Raw genomic sequence first — 17,366 nt, forward strand, 5'->3', positions numbered from 1 at the left:
CTTGGAATATGCGATACATCGCAAAATTCATATGCACGTGTGAAATGATAAACGACAAAGTAAGATTCCTAGTCTCACCTCTGAGACTTACTCAAGTGTTGTTGGTCATCATGTTCTCTAGATCTTAGGATATCGTTAAGTGTCACAGTAGTCCTAAAACAATTATGAGAGTATGATGTTAGAAGAACGATCATATTGAATCGACCTCAACTTGTTTGTTATACTTTGAGATAATATCTTCTGAAATCAATTTGTTATAACACGGAGTGTTAACGTGTGTTTCAGTTCCTTAGACCACGAGAATATCGTAGTCACTTCTTACTGTACGGTGGACTTTGGGTTGCTTAAATGTCATCTGTAACGCAGTGATCATAACGACAACTTACAGGTTCATCAAAAAGTTTGACAAGGGACTAGATAGCTCGAGAGTGGGATTTGCTCCTCCGACGATGGAGAGATATTTTTAGGACCCTCTCGGTGTGTCGACATCCATCATCGTTTGGCCAGACATAGATGACTGCGTCACGGGGATGCTGGAAAACGTCAACAAGAAAGAAAACGAAATCAGTAGCAAGGAGATCGGTATAGTGAGCTATGATGACTCAAGGATATTGATGCATCTCAAGTTTTGTAAAGTATCGTGAAACAAAGGAAATATCAAATGATAACCAAATGTTCACTCGAATGTCATTCGTGTAATCATAGAGATCGATATGGATGTCCACGGTTCCGCTATCGGTCTTTAAAGGAAGGGGTTTTATTCATGTCTATGTTTTACTGAACCTACGAGGTCACAAGATTAAGGTAATCACAATCTGTTGGGTGTTAGTAGGACAAGAGTATCAATGATTTATTTGTGGAATTGTTTCATTAGTATTCGAAATAGTGCCGTGTGTGAGACGACATACACAGGCGCGACACAATGCCCCATAAAGTCTTAGCCCACATCTTAAATCGATCAAAGTTAATCAGTCCGTGTGCGGAAAATCCAGCCTTCGTGGATGAGCAACGGGCACTGTACGAGTCCATGCGCTGCACCCGCGCCATCCGCGGTGGTTGCACATCATGAGGCATAGGCGATGGAAGTGATCACGGACGGGAATGTTACGGATGTTGGCAGCTGCGCATCGTTTGCACCGCCCACGCTGTCCACGTCGGGCCGTGACGACCACCAAGTCAGCCCATCCACGTTTATCATGGACTTCACCTTGGCCGGCAACATCCACGACTAGGTGGTAGACTCCGACGAGGAATAGTAGGATATGGAAGACTGACGTGTCCACGTCCGATGAAGAGCAGTACGTGGAACACAACATGAACATGTCCATAGCCGGCGAGGATTTAGATTTGGTCTGGTTTAAATGAAAACTGTCCCGTTTGTATGAAATTTGTCTTTTTCGTTCAGCACTGTATGAAATACGGACGAATATTTACCGAAAAAGGGTCCCCTGCTTTGTATCCAAAGCAAAGAACACCAAATACATAGACAATGCTGGGGCGAGCAGCACAACAAGCCCAAAGGGAAAAGGAAGAGGAAACAAATGCCAACAACGGCAATGACCCCGAGTGGTTATACGTGGCAATGGCGACGTTTTTTTACGTCGTTACCTTGTTGAAGGCATTGCTTGGATAGACTCACTGATTCTTCAGGGTGAAAACCTAGATGCTGGCCTTTTGGTTGGGTCCGGTGACGACGGCGCCTGAGTGTCGCTCCCTTCCTGAAGGCGTTGCTGTTGAAGAACCTCGTTGTCCATATGGTGTTAGGAGATGGTTGGTGCGGATATGGTCATAGTTGTAGTTTGCCGATCACAAGTCTGATCGCTTCGGGGTTTTTTCGTCGCCTTCACATAGCTTTGGTCTTGTATGACTTTGCTTGTTGTTGGTGTTGTGTGTGTGTGTGTGTATGTGTGTGTGAGTTGGTGTAGGTTGTGTGCATCCTAGCTATGCAGAGGCCGGGTGCGTGCTCATTGTGTTATGTATCTTCTTGATACTCCATTTTGAGCGAATAAAATACACCCTTTATAAAAAAACAACGGCAGCTCGACAAAGCGAGGTTGACCCACCACTGCAGCGCCCTCGGGAAATGACTCAAGATAGCAATGGGGCCCCGAAACCCATGTCCCCGTGGGGTTTTACCCTATTAAGGGACGATGATGGGCGTCTTTTTAACCCCACGGGGCTGCTGTTGGGTAAAGTATAAAACCCGACACCTTTCACGGGTTCAACCCCGTCTCAAAAATACCCGAACCAGAAATCCGCCATCCCCGTCAAAATATACAATAAGCATATTCGAGGAGTACAATCTTGAGAGTGATGATGATCATGCACAGTCATCTTGCTCATTCTCTTCTTTGGAAGCTCCAGACCTTATGTCAGTCTTCAATGAACGTGTTACTCAGAAATGGCCAACATCTTTTAGGATGAAATCTGAGCTAGACCGTTACTTAGAAGATGAGCTAGTTCCATTGTCCAGAAATAAATTCAGTGTGTTAGATTGGTGGAAAGTTGGTGGAACACACTATCGAAACTTTGAGGATGCTAGCATGTGATATTTTTACAACTCCGGGTAGCATGATTGCCTTAGAATCAGCATTCAACACAAGTGGTAGAGTTCTAGTTCTAAGAGGTAGGGCTCTAGTCCTTATGTTTGCTTGAATATGCCAATTTCCTCGTGGGTTTAGAAAATCCGATGGGTTTACGGGCAAAAAGCGAGCCTCGCGGACGGTGAAGGGGGCGGGGACGGGCTTGCGATTTTCTCGTGGGGATGGGTTTCGTCCCCCTTGCCATCTTGAGAAACGACCCAGCACGATACAAGGCTCCGATCCGCCGCGAACCAAGCAGCACCTCCAAGAAGGAATGCGACACCGATGACGCTGCTACCAACGAGTCCTAGGGTTTCCCCCGACGCACGGAGGGGGATAGGGGATGGATACCACTGACACCCTTCAGGAAGGACTGGCGGCACCCTCAAGCGTCGCCGCATCGGAGCTAGAAGACCTGGCAAGTATTTCTCCCGTACTCCATACCACACCGCCCAACCGGACCGGAGCCAACCAGCCAACTCGCCGCCCACCAACATGTGCCATCATGCTCGCGACGCCACCCACGCCGCCTCACTGAGATCATCACCACGAGGCCAAGAGGACTAGGAGAGAAGCGCCGGACGACGGGAGTAGCAGCACCGTAGCCGCGCGGGAGGGAACCACTTCCACCGCCGTCGTGCGGGAGGCCCGAGCCTCCGGCAACGTCGCAGTCACCGTCCCAACGCGGCAGCAGGGCATACCAGGCCACCCCTGGCCAGACCAGGCCCGAATCGGGCCCGCAAAGCCCCGCCGGTCACGTTGCAGCAGGGCGGGAGCAGCGCCGCCAGCACCCCACCGACCAACGTCGCTCCCCCGCCTCCTGGAAGTAGCGCAGACCTACCCCGCCGTCAGCCCGCCCAGACTCAGATGGGGCCGAAAGGGCCCAGATCTACGCCTAGCAGGCGTCGCCAAGCCACACCACTGCGCCACCCCGCCACCAACGGCACCACCTTCGTCCAGCCGATCTCCAGCGTCGCGCCAAGAAGCCCCGCCGCCGAGGAACACCCCCCGGAGCCGCTCCGTCCCGCGCCGAAGAGCACCCGAGAGGAGAAAGGCCGGGGGCTGCCGCCGCCAGCGTCGCCCGGGCCAGGCCCACCGGCGGGCACCGACGACGGCGGCGGGAAGGAAGGGGTGAGGGGAAGTTGTCAATTCCATACGGACGAATATCTCACACATGTGGTTGGATTTCCGCGGACGCCTGCGGAGACGAATACTGCGTACGATTTGTGGCACCGCTCTTATCAACATCGTCCGGGCACCATCCATCGAGTCGAGGAAAGAAAATGGTCGTCGTCTCCAACCGTCCCGTCCCGTTCTTCTTTCCTCCTCTTCCTCTCCCGATCGGCCGAGCCCTCACTTCGTGACACACCAACCCGACCCACCACCGCGTGCCCTAGGGCTGACGCCTCCGCTCCCCACCCCCACGCGCCGCCATCGCCGTTCCTCATCGGCCGCGATTTCTGGGCATATTTTGCGGTACGATCTTCTTTCACCCAGTGATTAGCTGAACCCCCTCCCCTCCCATCTTTTTCGCGGATGATCGATTGCGTTGCGGTGAAATGATTTGCCTTCACAAATTCTCTCAAGTTTGGCTCGGCCACGCTCCACCTTTTTTATTTCCATTATTACTGCGTCGCTTGATTTTAACCAAAACTCTGCTTTGATGCGATAGAACTCTACTTTGACACCCCCGAAAAAGAATGGCGATTCGCTATCTTAATCTGTTCTTTCCGCTATAGGCCGGAGATATGAAGCGAGAAGGCGTTCGCACCAGAAGCCAGACCAAAAAACAAAAGGCTTCCACAAGTAGCCAAGGTGAGCCACTGGTTGTTTCAGTCTCCCTACTTGTTCATTCTTCTGCACATACGATTTCTACAGCTCTATTTAAGAACTGTGTTGTGATATGATGATGCTTGCCTAACTAGGTAATTCACTTCCATTATCACGCAAGTACGATTCGTACAGCTCAATTTCATAATTGTGTACTTGTGTTGTATGATATGATGCTTCTTAACTAGGAAAGTTGCTTCCGGACAATCCTTTCGAAGAGGAATTTGGCAGCTTAAGTGATTCTGGTCAAGGTGTGTGGACCGAACTCAGTAAAGAAGTCGTCTCAAACTTAGCGGGCACTGTTGTATCGATTGCTTCATTCGATGACGGTGATTATAAGCATTAGCTTTGCGTCTTTTTATCTATATACATTCCTTGATAGTTCATGACTAGGAATTTGGAAATACGATCTTGTGCAGGAAATAATACATTGTTTTTTGCATGCACGGGCATAATTACCGTGAACAATCCGAAAACTACAAGCTTTCTAACTTCATTAAGTTTGGTTAGATCAATCGATGATGACAGCAAGATCTTTCACGATATGAGGGTTGGTACTGCCAGTTTGTTTTTGTTTTACACTATTGCTTGCTTATTTAACACCATGGTAACCATTCTGCTAACCAGGGCGTGTACTTGTTGTCTTGCTTTATCATTTCAGATTGAAGTGCGCCTTCCAGATAACAAAATCGAACTTGGATGGTTGCAATTCTATGATTTGAAACACAATGTCGCTGTTATCAACATCATTCGCTATCATTCTCTTCAAGTTGCATGTCTAGATCATCAGCCGCAAATTGAATCTCAGAGTAAAGTAGTTGCTGTAGGGCGTTGCTTCAACTCAGGAAAATTAATGGCCACAGCTGGGATGTTGACTGACCATCCAAGAGGAGCTTACCGCGAGGAGCTTGCCATCTCCACATGTGAAATTACTATGGTGCACCGTTGATTCCTCACTTTCTGTACATAGCGGAAATAAATAAATGAAATTGTGTCATTATATGGGTGGTTTAATTTTGTCATTATATGCACTTGAACAATTTTTTGAGGGCACCAAAAATTAGTCCTGGTTTTCAATTATACAAACTTTGTTCAGCATCCCTAAATTTTTGTGCTTGGCTGAGTGTCACTTTATTCTTTTCATAGACTGGAGTTGGAGGGCCCCTTGTTGATTTTAATGGGGATTTCATTGGGATGAACTTTTATGCTGAGAAAGAGACTCCATTCCTACCGAGGAGCACAATTCGTGAACTCCTGTTGCAGTTCAGCAAAATAATTCCATGGTGGTATGTCCTCCATACTTACTTATGAACCAAAGATTCTCTGTCTGGTTTATATATCTCTTCCTCTTTTTTACCCTTGTTTACTCTCTCCTGCTTGATCTTATTAGTTTTTGTGCACATGGGTTACTCATTCTTAGGAAAAGTAATAATGGTGGAAAGCTTAACCAATATTGCACTTAATACAATAGCGGCTTCTTATGACGTCATACTGCAGCTAACAACAGGCATTATACAAATTTCTCATGTCGTTGAGCCGTTAATTTGTTTATTGACAAAGCATTATTTAAGGGTTATTTGCATTCTCAAAAAATGTGCAGGCATTTTGCATTGACTATGAAATCACATTGTTTAATTTACAACATGTGTTGTACAAGGCTAAGAGCAGTTAAAGCATGATCACAAATTGGTATGTAGTGAGGAGTCTAACATGCTCGATCACTGTAATACTGAGCGAATGAGAACTATCAGCAGAGAAATGCCTGGCCTGATTTGCCAATAAACTTCGCTGAGCACATTCTATTCTGGATAATGATTAACAACAAACAACTAGTCTCAAAGGACAGTCACAGTGCTAGAAGCTCCCACACCAGGTGGGGTCTGGGGAAGGATTATACGAGGCAAGCCTTACCCCTGCACAGTGCAGTGTAGAGAGGTCGTGTCGAACCAGGACCTCACAAGTGGGGGAGTACTCACTATTGCACCAGGCTGTCCTTTGGCAAACAACTAGTCTAACTGAAACAATTCCTGGATGACCGTAGGCCATCTGTTCCACTTGTTGTGAATCTATTGTTCAACCTGGAATTTCAAGGAAGCTGACCACACATCATCATCAGTAGAGATACAAAATGAATGAAAAGTACCTACAACAATTCCGTACATCAGTAGCCGAGGTTGGATGGTAACATATTTGAAACTGAAACATGAGTTTACTACCAATCATGTTGAATGTCAAACCATTTTTGAAATGCGTTAGCTTGTGCCAGTCATGAGCAGTTTTGATGTTTTTGTAGCTTCTAGAGTATACTTGCATCTGGTAGCTGGCCTGCATTTGAGAACATCCCCCTTGATAACAAATTGGTTGTTTGTGACATCTGTCGCTGGATAAATTGTAGCGTGACCTTGACACATATCCATACCACATGTCTTGTCAGCATGTCTCGCAGTTGCCCTGTACTCAATTGGGACTCTGGTGTCCATGTTAAAGCTATTGTACTTGTTTAAATGATAAGGTAGTCAAAGTTCCTGGTAGGTATGGTATAATATTTTCTCCATTTTATCGTTTCTTCGTCGAAATATTTAGGCTTTAGGATTTTCCCATTGTGTTGTTATTTAGTGCAATCTGACTCCAATCCCTAATTTGCCCCCTTTTGACATTTGAGTGCATGTAGTTGTTTGATATTCATGCATAGATATCATCCATGTTTTACTTGTGCGGATTTCTCTATTACTCCGATGAGTTTTTATCGCATTCTGCTGCAGGGCTACAAGTAAAAAAAGACCTGATAGTACAATAAGGAAATTTCCCAGACCTCACAAGTCTGATTCACAAGGTGAGAAAAGAACTTCACTCCTTCAGATTGCTAAATTGTGCACAGTCATCACTTCGTCAGGCAATTCATCACTGCCATGCTATATGAGAACAGTCTTGCTAAGCCTCAATCGACTGAGACATAATGAAGTCTCGGTCACTACTATATTCGTGAGATCTTACATTGAGATTTGTGCAATATTTTCTTTTTAGTTTTTTTCCTTTTCTCTTTTGCATGTTGTGTCACTTTTTTTGAACCGATGACTGTGACTTGGTTAAATCTTAGTCGAGTGAGACCTAGCCACACCCATGTGAGAATATGCTCCCCTTCATACCGCTTTTCGGTTTTCTAAACTCAGCTTATTTCCCTTCCCTAATCTTCTCCATTTTAGACAGCTCAAAGGGAGGAGAGAAAACTAAGGATCGGAAACCTTCCATATGTACTCTCTGTGATCCAGAATGTCATCCAGGTTGGGTCACTTTCAGTGTTAATTATTGATCATTGGTCAGTCATTAATTGTTTCACCCCTATGGTACCAGGACTCGTGGATAGATTATCAAAGTGGGCATTCTTATGTACTCGGTGGCCGAGATATCTTGATTCTGGTGAGTCATTGCTTTCAGTTTTCCTGATCATCATTATACACGGGGTCATCAGTCACTTTACTATGTTGCAAAATTCAGCTGATGCTACAAAAAAGGAGCTGAGGTCCAATGGTTATCCATTCCCGGTTTGGGATGTGTCAAGGACCTCGGTGCCCAAGACAACAGGACCTCGACTACGTAGTTCGTAGTCTCGGTTGATAGGAGCGCTAGGGTTTTTGCCTAACTGCTCAATGGTGCAGGAGAATAGATTAAGAGTAGAGGAGGAGGTAGGAGATAATGATTATTGCCTGCGTCCAAGGGTGCAGATTACAGGATATATAAAGGCCTTATGGGCTTCTAACAAACTAGGAAACTAACTAGTCCTGGACTCCTAACAAACTAGGAAACTAACTACTCCTGGACTCTAGGAACCAACGTAGGATCAGGACTCCTTGTCCCGATCATGCCTCGCCAGCTGTGGCCGTCGGCTGCTGCCCCTGGGCGCGCGACCCGCGCCTGTATGCAGCGCCCCACATGACATCTCTCCCCCCCTCGACGAGCAGCTCGTCCTCGAGCTGAAAAGCGGGGTAGCGCTCGACGAAACTGTCAAGATCCTCCCATGTAGCTGATGATGCTGCTTCACCCTTCCAGTGGACGAGCAGCTGACGAACGCCGCGTGCTAGTCGTGCACGAGTCATGCGCTCCGGTTCTGGAACAGCCGCCCCGTTGTGGATCAGAGGCAATCCCGGTGGTGCCGTTGGAGGCGTGCCGAAGAACTTCTTGAGGAGGCCCACGTGGAACACGTCATGGAGGCACGAGCGTGCCGGAAGCTCAAGGCGGTAGGCCACGTCGTTGATGACCTCTGAAATGTGGTACGGCCCATAGAAGCGTGGCTTGAGCTTGCCCCTGGTTGGCAGGTTGAGAGAGGACGCCGCGCGCTGGCGAAGACGAAGCCAGACCCAATCGCCCACGTCATGCCGAATGTCCCGATGGCGTCTGTCGTAGTAGGACTTGTAGACCGCTTGTGCCTGCTGTAGACGATAGCGGACGTCTGCGAGTAACTCGTCACGCTCCGCCATGCTCCTGGCCACTGCGGCCACCCGTGTATCGCCCGGCTCGTAAGAGCGAATAGTGGGAGGGTCACGGCCATACACAAGCTTGAACGGAGTTTCTTGGGTTGCTGTCTGGTAGGCGGTGTTGTATATGTACTCGGCCCAGGGAAGCCATCGGAGCCACTGCCTGGGACGATCCCCGGTGAGACAACGGAGGTACATCACAATGATCTTGTTAGCAGCCTCCGTTTGGCCATCCGACTGTGGATGAAACGCCGTCGTCATGTGCAGCTTGGTCCCGGTGAGGCGCATGAGCTCCCGCCAAAAAGCCGAGGTGAAGACGGGGTCGCGGTCAGAGACCATGGACTGCGGGACGCCATGGAGACGCACAATCTCAGCGAAGAACACCTGCGCCACTGATTCCGCCGTGTACGGGTGGGCCAGCGCCACAAAGTGGCAGTACTTGCTGAAGCGATCCACCACGGTGAGGATAACAGACTTCCCGCCCACACGAGGGAGCGCTTCTACGAAATCGATGCCGACGTCAGTCCACACGGCCGTGGGCACCGGCAGTCGCAGTAGCAGACCGGCGGGGTGCAAGTGCTCAGACTTGTACCGCTGGCAAGTACCACAGGCGCGGACATACTCCTGCACCGTCTTGCGAAGGTTAGGTGCGTGGAAGTCGCGGCGGAGACGATGCAGCGTGCGCAGGACGCCTTCGTGTCCGTCATCGTGCACTACGGTGAGAAGCTCCTGGAGTAGTGGAGACGTTGGCGGGATGTAGAGGCGGCCGTTAAAGTGATGAGGCCGTCGGAGAGCGCCCACGGCAGCTGCCGAGCGCCTGCCGTGATATCCTCGCGCAACGTGACGAGTGCTGGGTCGGTGGACGAAGCGTGCCGTAGGCGGTCGATGAAGTCGAAGTGAGGACCAGATATAGCCATGACCCCCGTCTCTTCCGTGTCGCGGCGGGAAAGGGCATCCGCCACCGTGTTTGTACTACCGGCCTTGTACTCCACAGTGAAATCGAACCCCAGTAGTTTGCCGACCCAGTGGTGCTGCGGAATGGTTGCCAAGCGCTGGTCAAGGAGGAATTTGAGACTGTAGTGGTCAGTTTTTACCACAAATTGGCGCCCCCAAAGGTACGGTCGCCAATGGCGAATAGCGAGCACCAGGCCAATGAGTTCCCGTTCATATGCCGCCAGAGAACGGTGACGAGGCACGGCCGGCCGGCTGAAGAAAGCCACCGGGTGCTGATCTTGGAGAAGGACGGCCCCGAAACCGTATGTAGACGCGTCACACTCGACGATGAACGGCCGTGTGAAATCGGGCAATGCGAGCACGGGAGCCGTGGTGACCGCCGTCTTGAGGGCGGTAAAAGATGCTGCTGCCTCCGGCGACCATGAGAAGCCGTCCTTGCGAAGCAGGGCCGTCAGGGGCGCGGCGACCACGCCAAACTCCTTGACAAACTTGCGGTAGTACCCTGCAAGACCGAGAAACCCCCGGACCGCGCGCGCCGAGCGAGGCTGCGGCCAGTCGGCCACGGCCTGCACTTTTTCCGGATCCATGGCCACTCCGGCCGCGGAGATGGTGTGACCCAGGTAGGAGATCGACTCGACGGCGAACGAGCATTTGGACCTCTTGACGAAGAGCCGGTGCTGGTGCAGTACGGTAAAGATGGTGCGCACATGGCGAAGATGATCGGCCCACGACTCGCTGAATATGAGGATGTCGTCGAAGAAGACGAGAACGAAACGACGCAGGTACGGCCGCAGCAGATCGTTCATGAGTGCCTGGAACGTCGCCGGCGCGTTGCAGAGGCCGAACGGCATCACCAGGAACTCGTAGAGGCCGTCGTGGGTACGGAGGCAGTCTTTGGGATGTCCCCCGCACGCATCCGCACCTGGTGGTAGCCGGAGCGTAAGTCGAGCTTGGTGAAGAAACGAGCGCGCCGGAGCTCGTCGAGGAGTTCGTCCACCACCGGAATTGGAAACGCATCCTTGATGGTGATGGCGTTCAGGGCGCGGTAGTCAATGCAGAAGCGCCAGGACCCATCGGGCTTGCGGACCAGCAGTACCGGCGATGAGAATGCGGAACGACTTGCTCGGATGATGCCCTGGGCGAGCATGGCGGCGCATTGACGCTCCAGCTCGTCCTTGTGCGCGGCCGGGTAGCGATACGGACGGACGGCCACCGGGGCGGAGCCGGGCAGCAGGGTGATGCCGTGGTCGCGGCTGCGGAGTGGTGGTACGCCGGAGGGTTCGGCGAAGATGCCGTCAAACTCGGTGAGGATGGCGTCGAGGAAATCACGGCCATTGCAGGATTGCAAGGCTGGCCCGTCCGGTCCGGCAAGGCCGCGCCAGCAGACCCGATGGCCCCTCCGCCAGAACGTCATGGAGAGGGCGCGGAAATCCCACAGGATCGGTCCAAGCGTCACCAGCCATTGCGTGCCCAAGACGACGTCGTAGCCTGCGAGCGGCAAGGCGAGGAAATCCTCCGAGAACGCCTCCTGGTCGATGCGGAAGGAGACAGCGCGGTATGCGCCCTGGCACGGAACACGCTCGCCGTTGGCCACCGTGACACGCCTCTTCTCGGTGGTGGGGGGTGGCAGTGTAGCACGAGCGGCCGCCTCCTCGGCGATGAAGTTGTGGGTGGAGCCTGAGTCGATCAGGGCGAGGAGGGAGACACCCCCGAGGGTGACATGCATCTGCATGGTCTCGCTCGTGCGCACGCCGGAGATCGCGTGGAGCGAGATCCGAGGGTCGGCCGGTGAGGCATCAGCGGTGGCGGAGGCCGTGTCGTCGTCGTCGTCCGGCGCCAGGTCGAGGAGGAAGATGCGCTGGCAGACGCGGTTGTGGCCCCTGGCAAACTTCTCATTACAATTGAAGCATAGGCCCAGGCGACGGTGTTCCTCCATCTCTGTCTGTGACAGGCGTTTGATTGGGCGCCCTTCCGGTAGACTAGGAGCAGGGGGTGCGGCTGGTAGAGCCGGTGCGGGGGGCGCGAGGCGTGGTACGGGCGCTGGCAGGATGCCCTTCTGCTGAAAACGCACCGGTGGCGCGGAGGTGAGCGCGCACTGGTCGCGCAGCTCCAACTTGCAGGCGAGGCTCATGGCAACGGCGAGGGACTACGGGTTGTGGATTTCCACGTCGAGGCTGAGGGGTGGCTGGAGTCCCGCGGTGAAGATCTGAACCTTATGTGTCTCTGATAAGATTCATGCCCGGGGGAGGAGCGCCTCAAACCGCTCCTGGAAGTCTACTACGGACGTTGTGCGCTTGCACGCCATTAGTTCGCCCAGCGGGTTAGCGCGTAGAGGTGGCCCGAAGCGGAGGTTGAGCAGCTCGGAGAAGCGGCGCCACGACGGAGTGCCCTCGTCATGCTGGACCTGCATGTACCACAGCTGGGCAGAACCCTCAAGGTTGTAGGACGCCATCCAGACTTTTTCCTCCTTGGCGATCCGTTGTTGATGGAAGAAGGACTCGCATCTGTTGAGGAAAGCGAGCGGATCTGACTTGCCGTCGAACTTGGGGAAGTCCATCTTCTGAAACCGGGGCGGGCGATCATTGTGGTGCTGCCCATCGTGGGCGCCGGCAGTGCTCGACGAGGAGGTGGACTTGTCCTTCTGGAGCGCGGCGACGGACGTCTGCAGGGACGCCACCGTTGCAGTCAAGGCCTCGATCATCGTGGCCAGATCAGCGGTGATTGGTTCTGCCATGCCGGAAGTGACCGAGGCGGCGGCGGATGGTGGCGATGGAGGTGTGCTTGGCGCGGACGCAGGGGTGGCGGCGGGCTGCAGATGGAGCGCGGACGAGGAAGAGGATCGCCTGGAACCTGATACCAAGTTGTCAAGGACCTCGGTGCCCAAGACAGCAGGACCTCGACTACGTAGTTCGTAGTCTCGGTTGATAGGAGCGCTAGGGTTTTTGCCTAACTGCTCAATGGTGCAGGAGAAGAGATTAGGAGTAGAGGAGGAGGTAGGAGATAATGATTATTGCCTGCGTCCAAGGGTGCAGATTACAGGATATATAAAGGCCTTATGGGCTTCTAACAAACTAGGAAACTAACTATTCCTGGACTCCTAACAAACTAGGAAACTAACTACTCCTGGACTCTAGGAACCAACGTAGGATCAGGACTCCTTGTCCCGATCATGCCTCGCCAGCTGTGGCCGTCGGCTGCTGCCCCTGGGCGCGCGACCCGCGCCTGTACGCAGCGCCCCACATGACAGGGATGATAGTGAGTTCATTTGTGTCTTTTTTATATTTATTACTCATTCTGTTGAACACCTGACATCAGGCTGGTGTCTCGAACACCCCTCACCTACTGAACCTTTATTGCTGTGGTCAGCGGGCATGCGGTTGCTTAATAATTTTGAAGAGGAATTTAGTGAAGATATCTGGAGCGAACTTGAAAGAAGCGTTAATTCAAATATGTCTCAAAGTGTTGTCACATTGGCTTCATTCATTGGTAATTTTATTTTATTCACTATAAGCTCGTTTACTTTTGGTATTCTCTTCCCAATTTCATCACTAAATTATGTGAATCATTACTCTTGTAGGAAGAAAAAGGTGTTTTGCTTGCACAGGCGTATTCATAGACTGCAATGGGTCCACCACAAGAGTTCTAACCTCTGCAAGTTTGGTCAGGACTTCTGACGATGAAAACACTGTTGCTGATAACTTGAAGGTTGTTACTCCACTAATAGTTGTTTAATTACCCCTTTTATTTATTCATTATAACACTGGTTTAGTCCTACCGTATCATTTATTGCAGATTGTAGTGTGCCTTCCAGATAATCGACGTACCACAGGGACATTGCAACATTACAGTCTACATTATAACATTGCTATCGTCCACATCATGGGTTTCTGCTGTTCTCGGACAGCACAAATCGAGGATCAGATGCAAATGAAACCTCAGATGAAGGTAGTAGCTGTAGGGCGTGGCTACAAATCGGGTAAATTCATGGCCACAAGTGGGATACTGATCGACAAACCAAGTAAGCTTAATTGCAAAGAGCTTAAGACCTCCACTTGTAAAATCACCAAGGTACACCGTGTTTTCCGTATGGTGGAAATAAGTAGTTGCATTAGAATGAGTAATTAAATCCATCACCACATCTGTATGGCTTACAAATACCGTCTTTTCCTCTTTGTTACTTATATGTGTTTGTGCTAGGCTGGGATTGGAGGGCCTCTTATTGATTTTGATGGAAATTTTATTGGCATGAACTTCTATGGCTTGGAAGAAACTCCATACGTACCAGTGAATATAATTTCAGAAGTCTTGAAGAATTTCGATGCACAAGGGTATGCTTCCTGTATTTATGTAATTTTGTGTACAATATGCAAATGTCTTTCATGTGCATAATATTCAAGCTTGAAAGTTTACTTTCCTCGATAGGACATCTGTTACCATTTTGATCTTCTATAACTGATCACATTAACTAGAACCTGGAATAGAACTCTTGTGCATAAGATAAATAATGTACGGTAAGACCATCCTGTGGTTGTGTCCGACTGTTGAGCATGTCAAATCGTAGATATGCAATATATGAAAGTATTGTATCGTATGTCTCGTAGCATCACCCTAACCTGGAATTATAATGGCAAAATCTGGGTCAATTTTGGTTGTTGTTTTGAGGTTACTTTTTATTTTGAACTCATGCCAGTTTTCAAGTCTAATCTTCTTTTGCGGTTGAACCATTTTGCCTCTTGATGTTCGGACATATGTAGCAGTAAACTGATGTTGCAATGGTTTTGATCTTCTCTCTCGCGCGTGTGTGTTTGTTTATAGCTATTTAAAATGTTGTTGTAAGTTAAAACTATTTTCGGTCTGTTTGTAGGTCTGTTGCTGTCAACGATGATCATAGCCCAAACAGGTATTGTTTATTTATTATTATGCATTCAATAAGACCTTTTGCTAGATATATACTCCAAACAAGGAGTATTATTTAGCAGCTTATTCATTTTACTCTTAACAGATGGCCTGTGCCTAAGCCATTTTGGTGCTATCCGACATGGCATGAGCTTGAGGAAGAAGTAGATCTGGAGAAAGAACTTAAATACCAGCGGGAACTCTACTAATGTGATGAACTGTATATCGACGAATGCGTGCCTATCTTGCCCTCAAGCTGTTGACCCTGTAGCAAGTATGAAGTGTTCTGTAACTTAATTTGAACCCTGAAATACTAGTGTACGCACGCCTCTCTTTATGTGATGGACTTGTAGAGTGGTCCCCGTAGAAAACTGAAGAGAGAGAAGGAGAGTGCATGTGCCCAATTTTCTTTTATGTACTCCCATTTGGAGCTTTCTTCACCTCACCAGCTACCAAATGACATCACTTGCTTTGGATGAAAATTTTGTGTGCTATAGCCTGAGCTGATGTGGCACTTAAGACCACCACTAGGTGCTGCCCCCATTGTACATCCCCTAAGAACTCCTTTATAGTTTTGACCCGAACAACGATTGTTCATATACGTAGATGATGTGATTGTCTTCCTAATAGCCAAACACAATGGTGTTGCTGCTGCTAGGCTTCTTTTGGAGATTTTTGTTGTTCTTCGGGTTTGAAGTGCAACCAACGTAAAAATGCTCTATTTCCCCAATCTTTTGTGAGGAGGACCTGATTGGTGAATTCGGAAGTTTGCTGAACTGTCAAACTGGCAAAGAGAATTTTTAGTGTGGCCGTGTGTATCTTTTGATGCATAGGCCCGGGGTTTCAACTGTCTTTTTCCAAAAAGAGAGAGAGAGAGAGAATTTTCAATGCTTATTGATAAATTAAGAGAGAGATTTGGGCCATGATGTACTGGTTTTTTTACGAAAGTGGTCGTTTAATCCTAGTCCAAGTCGCGTTGTCGGCCGTTTTGACTTTTCACTTAATGTCAGTTGACCCCTCCCTCCATGGGTGTTTAGATTGACAAGATGCCTAGTGAGTTGGAAACAAATTTGCTGGCCAAAAGAAAGTGGCGGACTATGCATTTTAGGGGACCTCTTATCTCCCGCGGAACACACGTGAAACACCCCCCCCCCCCCCCCCCGGCACCCTTTTCTGTTTTTTCCCTTCTTTAAAATAATTCAGGATTCCAAATAAGTTCAAGTTTGAGAAATCATAAAATGATAGTGAATTCCAAAAAAATGTTTCATGATTTTGAAGAATGTTCGGAATTCATAAATGTTCATGGATTAAAAAAAGTTCATGATTTTGGAAATGTTCACATTTTCAAAAATATTTATTTGATTTTTTAGCACGTGTGAAAATATATATTCAAAAACATGTATTTAAAAAATATTATTCATTTATTTTAAAAGTATTAAACATATAAAAAACTTTCATATGTATACCAAAAATGTACAACGCATTTGAAAAAAATAGATATCAAAGCGTATATTTGGAAAAAAATAATCATATTTTTAAAAAATGGTAAACGTGTACCAAAAGTTGTTCCTAATGTTTTCAATGTATGTAGAAAAATGTAGACAAGGATTGAAAAAAAATTAAACAAAGGAAATAAAAAAATAAATAGACGAGGAAAATCGGTGAAAATTAAAGAAAGAAACAAAAAACAGAGGTAAAAAATAAAAATTAATAAAAACCAAAGAAAACCGATGCAAACTGTCAAAAACCGATATGGAAACCACAGGAAAACTAGGGCGGCAGCTACAGTACCGGGCCGGCCCGTGGCGCCGCGCAAGAGGCGAGCCGGAGCTACATCTTGCAATTAGGTAGAGTATTTAACATTTCTCAAAAAAAAAAGTAGAGTATTTAACAAAAAACTACCACAATTCTTGAAACTGTGCCTATAAACTACCACTTTACAAATTTGTGCCGAAAACTACCCATTTTCTCACTGATCCTTGACTAAAAACTACCAAGTCTAAAAAAAGCCTAATTTGACTCTTTTAAACGCGTTTCTTACTAGTTGAGCCCACACATAAATGGACTAAAAAGCAATCGGGTCCCTAGAATTTTTTCAGAAGAGCAATCCAGTACTGGTTGTGCCTGTGGCCGGCTCCCGGCCGTGGCAGCGGCCAAGCCGCGTGGGTGCGCCGCACCCGTGAGCGGTGGCCGACTCCAAGCTATGGCTGTTTGCCGTGGGCCTTGCCGCACGCCGGCCGACCTCGCCCGCTCGCGCCCTGCCATGTTCGGCCGTGCCCGGCCTCCTCTTCCACGCCCTGGGGCCTGCTCTGCGCGCGCACGCGCCATGACCGCCGCCGCGCGCTCCCGGCAGCGCGCGCGCCCACGTCCTCCCACACCTGCGCCGCGCGCGCCCTCCCTCTCGCCCTGGCTGCGCCCAGCTCCCGCTCCGCCGCTCCCTGGCCAGCTCCTCGCCGCGGCCACGACCGGCTACAGCCACGGCTTCTGGCTTGTCAACCCCTACGTCTTTGACTTCAGCGCGTCGTCAAGGAGGCCAGCATTGGCGGCTACGAAACAGAGGCCAGCGTCAAGGAGCTGCAGCGCCCGACGCAGGAAGATTACAGGAGAAGCTCAATCAGAGCCAAGAGGAAGC

The 17,366-nt window shown here is 49.4% G+C and overlaps 3 protein-coding genes across 6 annotated transcripts; 1 reads left to right on the forward strand and 2 right to left on the reverse strand.

The window, feature by feature from the left end:
* The first annotated feature begins 3,825 nt into the window (after positions 1 to 3,825).
* LOC125546593 (uncharacterized) lies at positions 3,826 to 15,339 on the forward strand. Of its 4 annotated transcripts, none has more exons than XM_087546226.1 (15): positions 3,826 to 4,058; positions 4,322 to 4,397; positions 4,601 to 4,741; positions 4,832 to 4,962; positions 5,074 to 5,349; positions 5,559 to 5,698; positions 7,175 to 7,245; positions 7,616 to 7,693; positions 7,764 to 7,829; positions 13,154 to 13,324; positions 13,416 to 13,543; positions 13,631 to 13,906; positions 14,036 to 14,166; positions 14,703 to 14,738; positions 14,841 to 15,339. In XM_087546226.1, exons 2-15 carry the CDS (start codon positions 4,331 to 4,333, stop codon positions 14,941 to 14,943), a joined length of 1,815 nt encoding a protein of 604 aa, XP_087402352.1. In that variant the 5' UTR covers positions 3,826 to 4,058; positions 4,322 to 4,330; the 3' UTR covers positions 14,944 to 15,339. The 4 variants fall into 4 exon arrangements, with proteins under 4 accessions (XP_087402352.1, XP_087402354.1, XP_087402355.1 ...); XM_087546228.1 differs by having other exon boundaries at positions 4,601 to 4,663; XM_087546229.1 differs by having other exon boundaries at positions 3,827 to 4,058; positions 4,606 to 4,741.
* LOC147978338 (uncharacterized) lies at positions 9,856 to 11,981 on the reverse strand. The gene has a single exon (XM_087546230.1). The coding sequence runs from the start codon at positions 11,967 to 11,969 to the stop codon at positions 10,689 to 10,691; it is 1,281 nt and encodes a 426-aa protein (XP_087402356.1). The 5' UTR covers positions 11,970 to 11,981; the 3' UTR covers positions 9,856 to 10,688.
* LOC147978339 (uncharacterized) lies at positions 12,072 to 12,572 on the reverse strand. The gene has a single exon (XM_087546231.1). The coding sequence runs from the start codon at positions 12,570 to 12,572 to the stop codon at positions 12,072 to 12,074; it is 501 nt and encodes a 166-aa protein (XP_087402357.1).
* Positions 15,340 to 17,366: the final 2,027 nt, after the last annotated feature.

This window comes from Triticum urartu, chromosome 3A (assembly GCF_056163025.1).
Source record: "Triticum urartu cultivar PI428250 chromosome 3A, HENAU_Tu73, whole genome shotgun sequence".
In the NCBI taxonomy this organism is placed as follows: domain Eukaryota; kingdom Viridiplantae; phylum Streptophyta; class Magnoliopsida; order Poales; family Poaceae; genus Triticum; species Triticum urartu.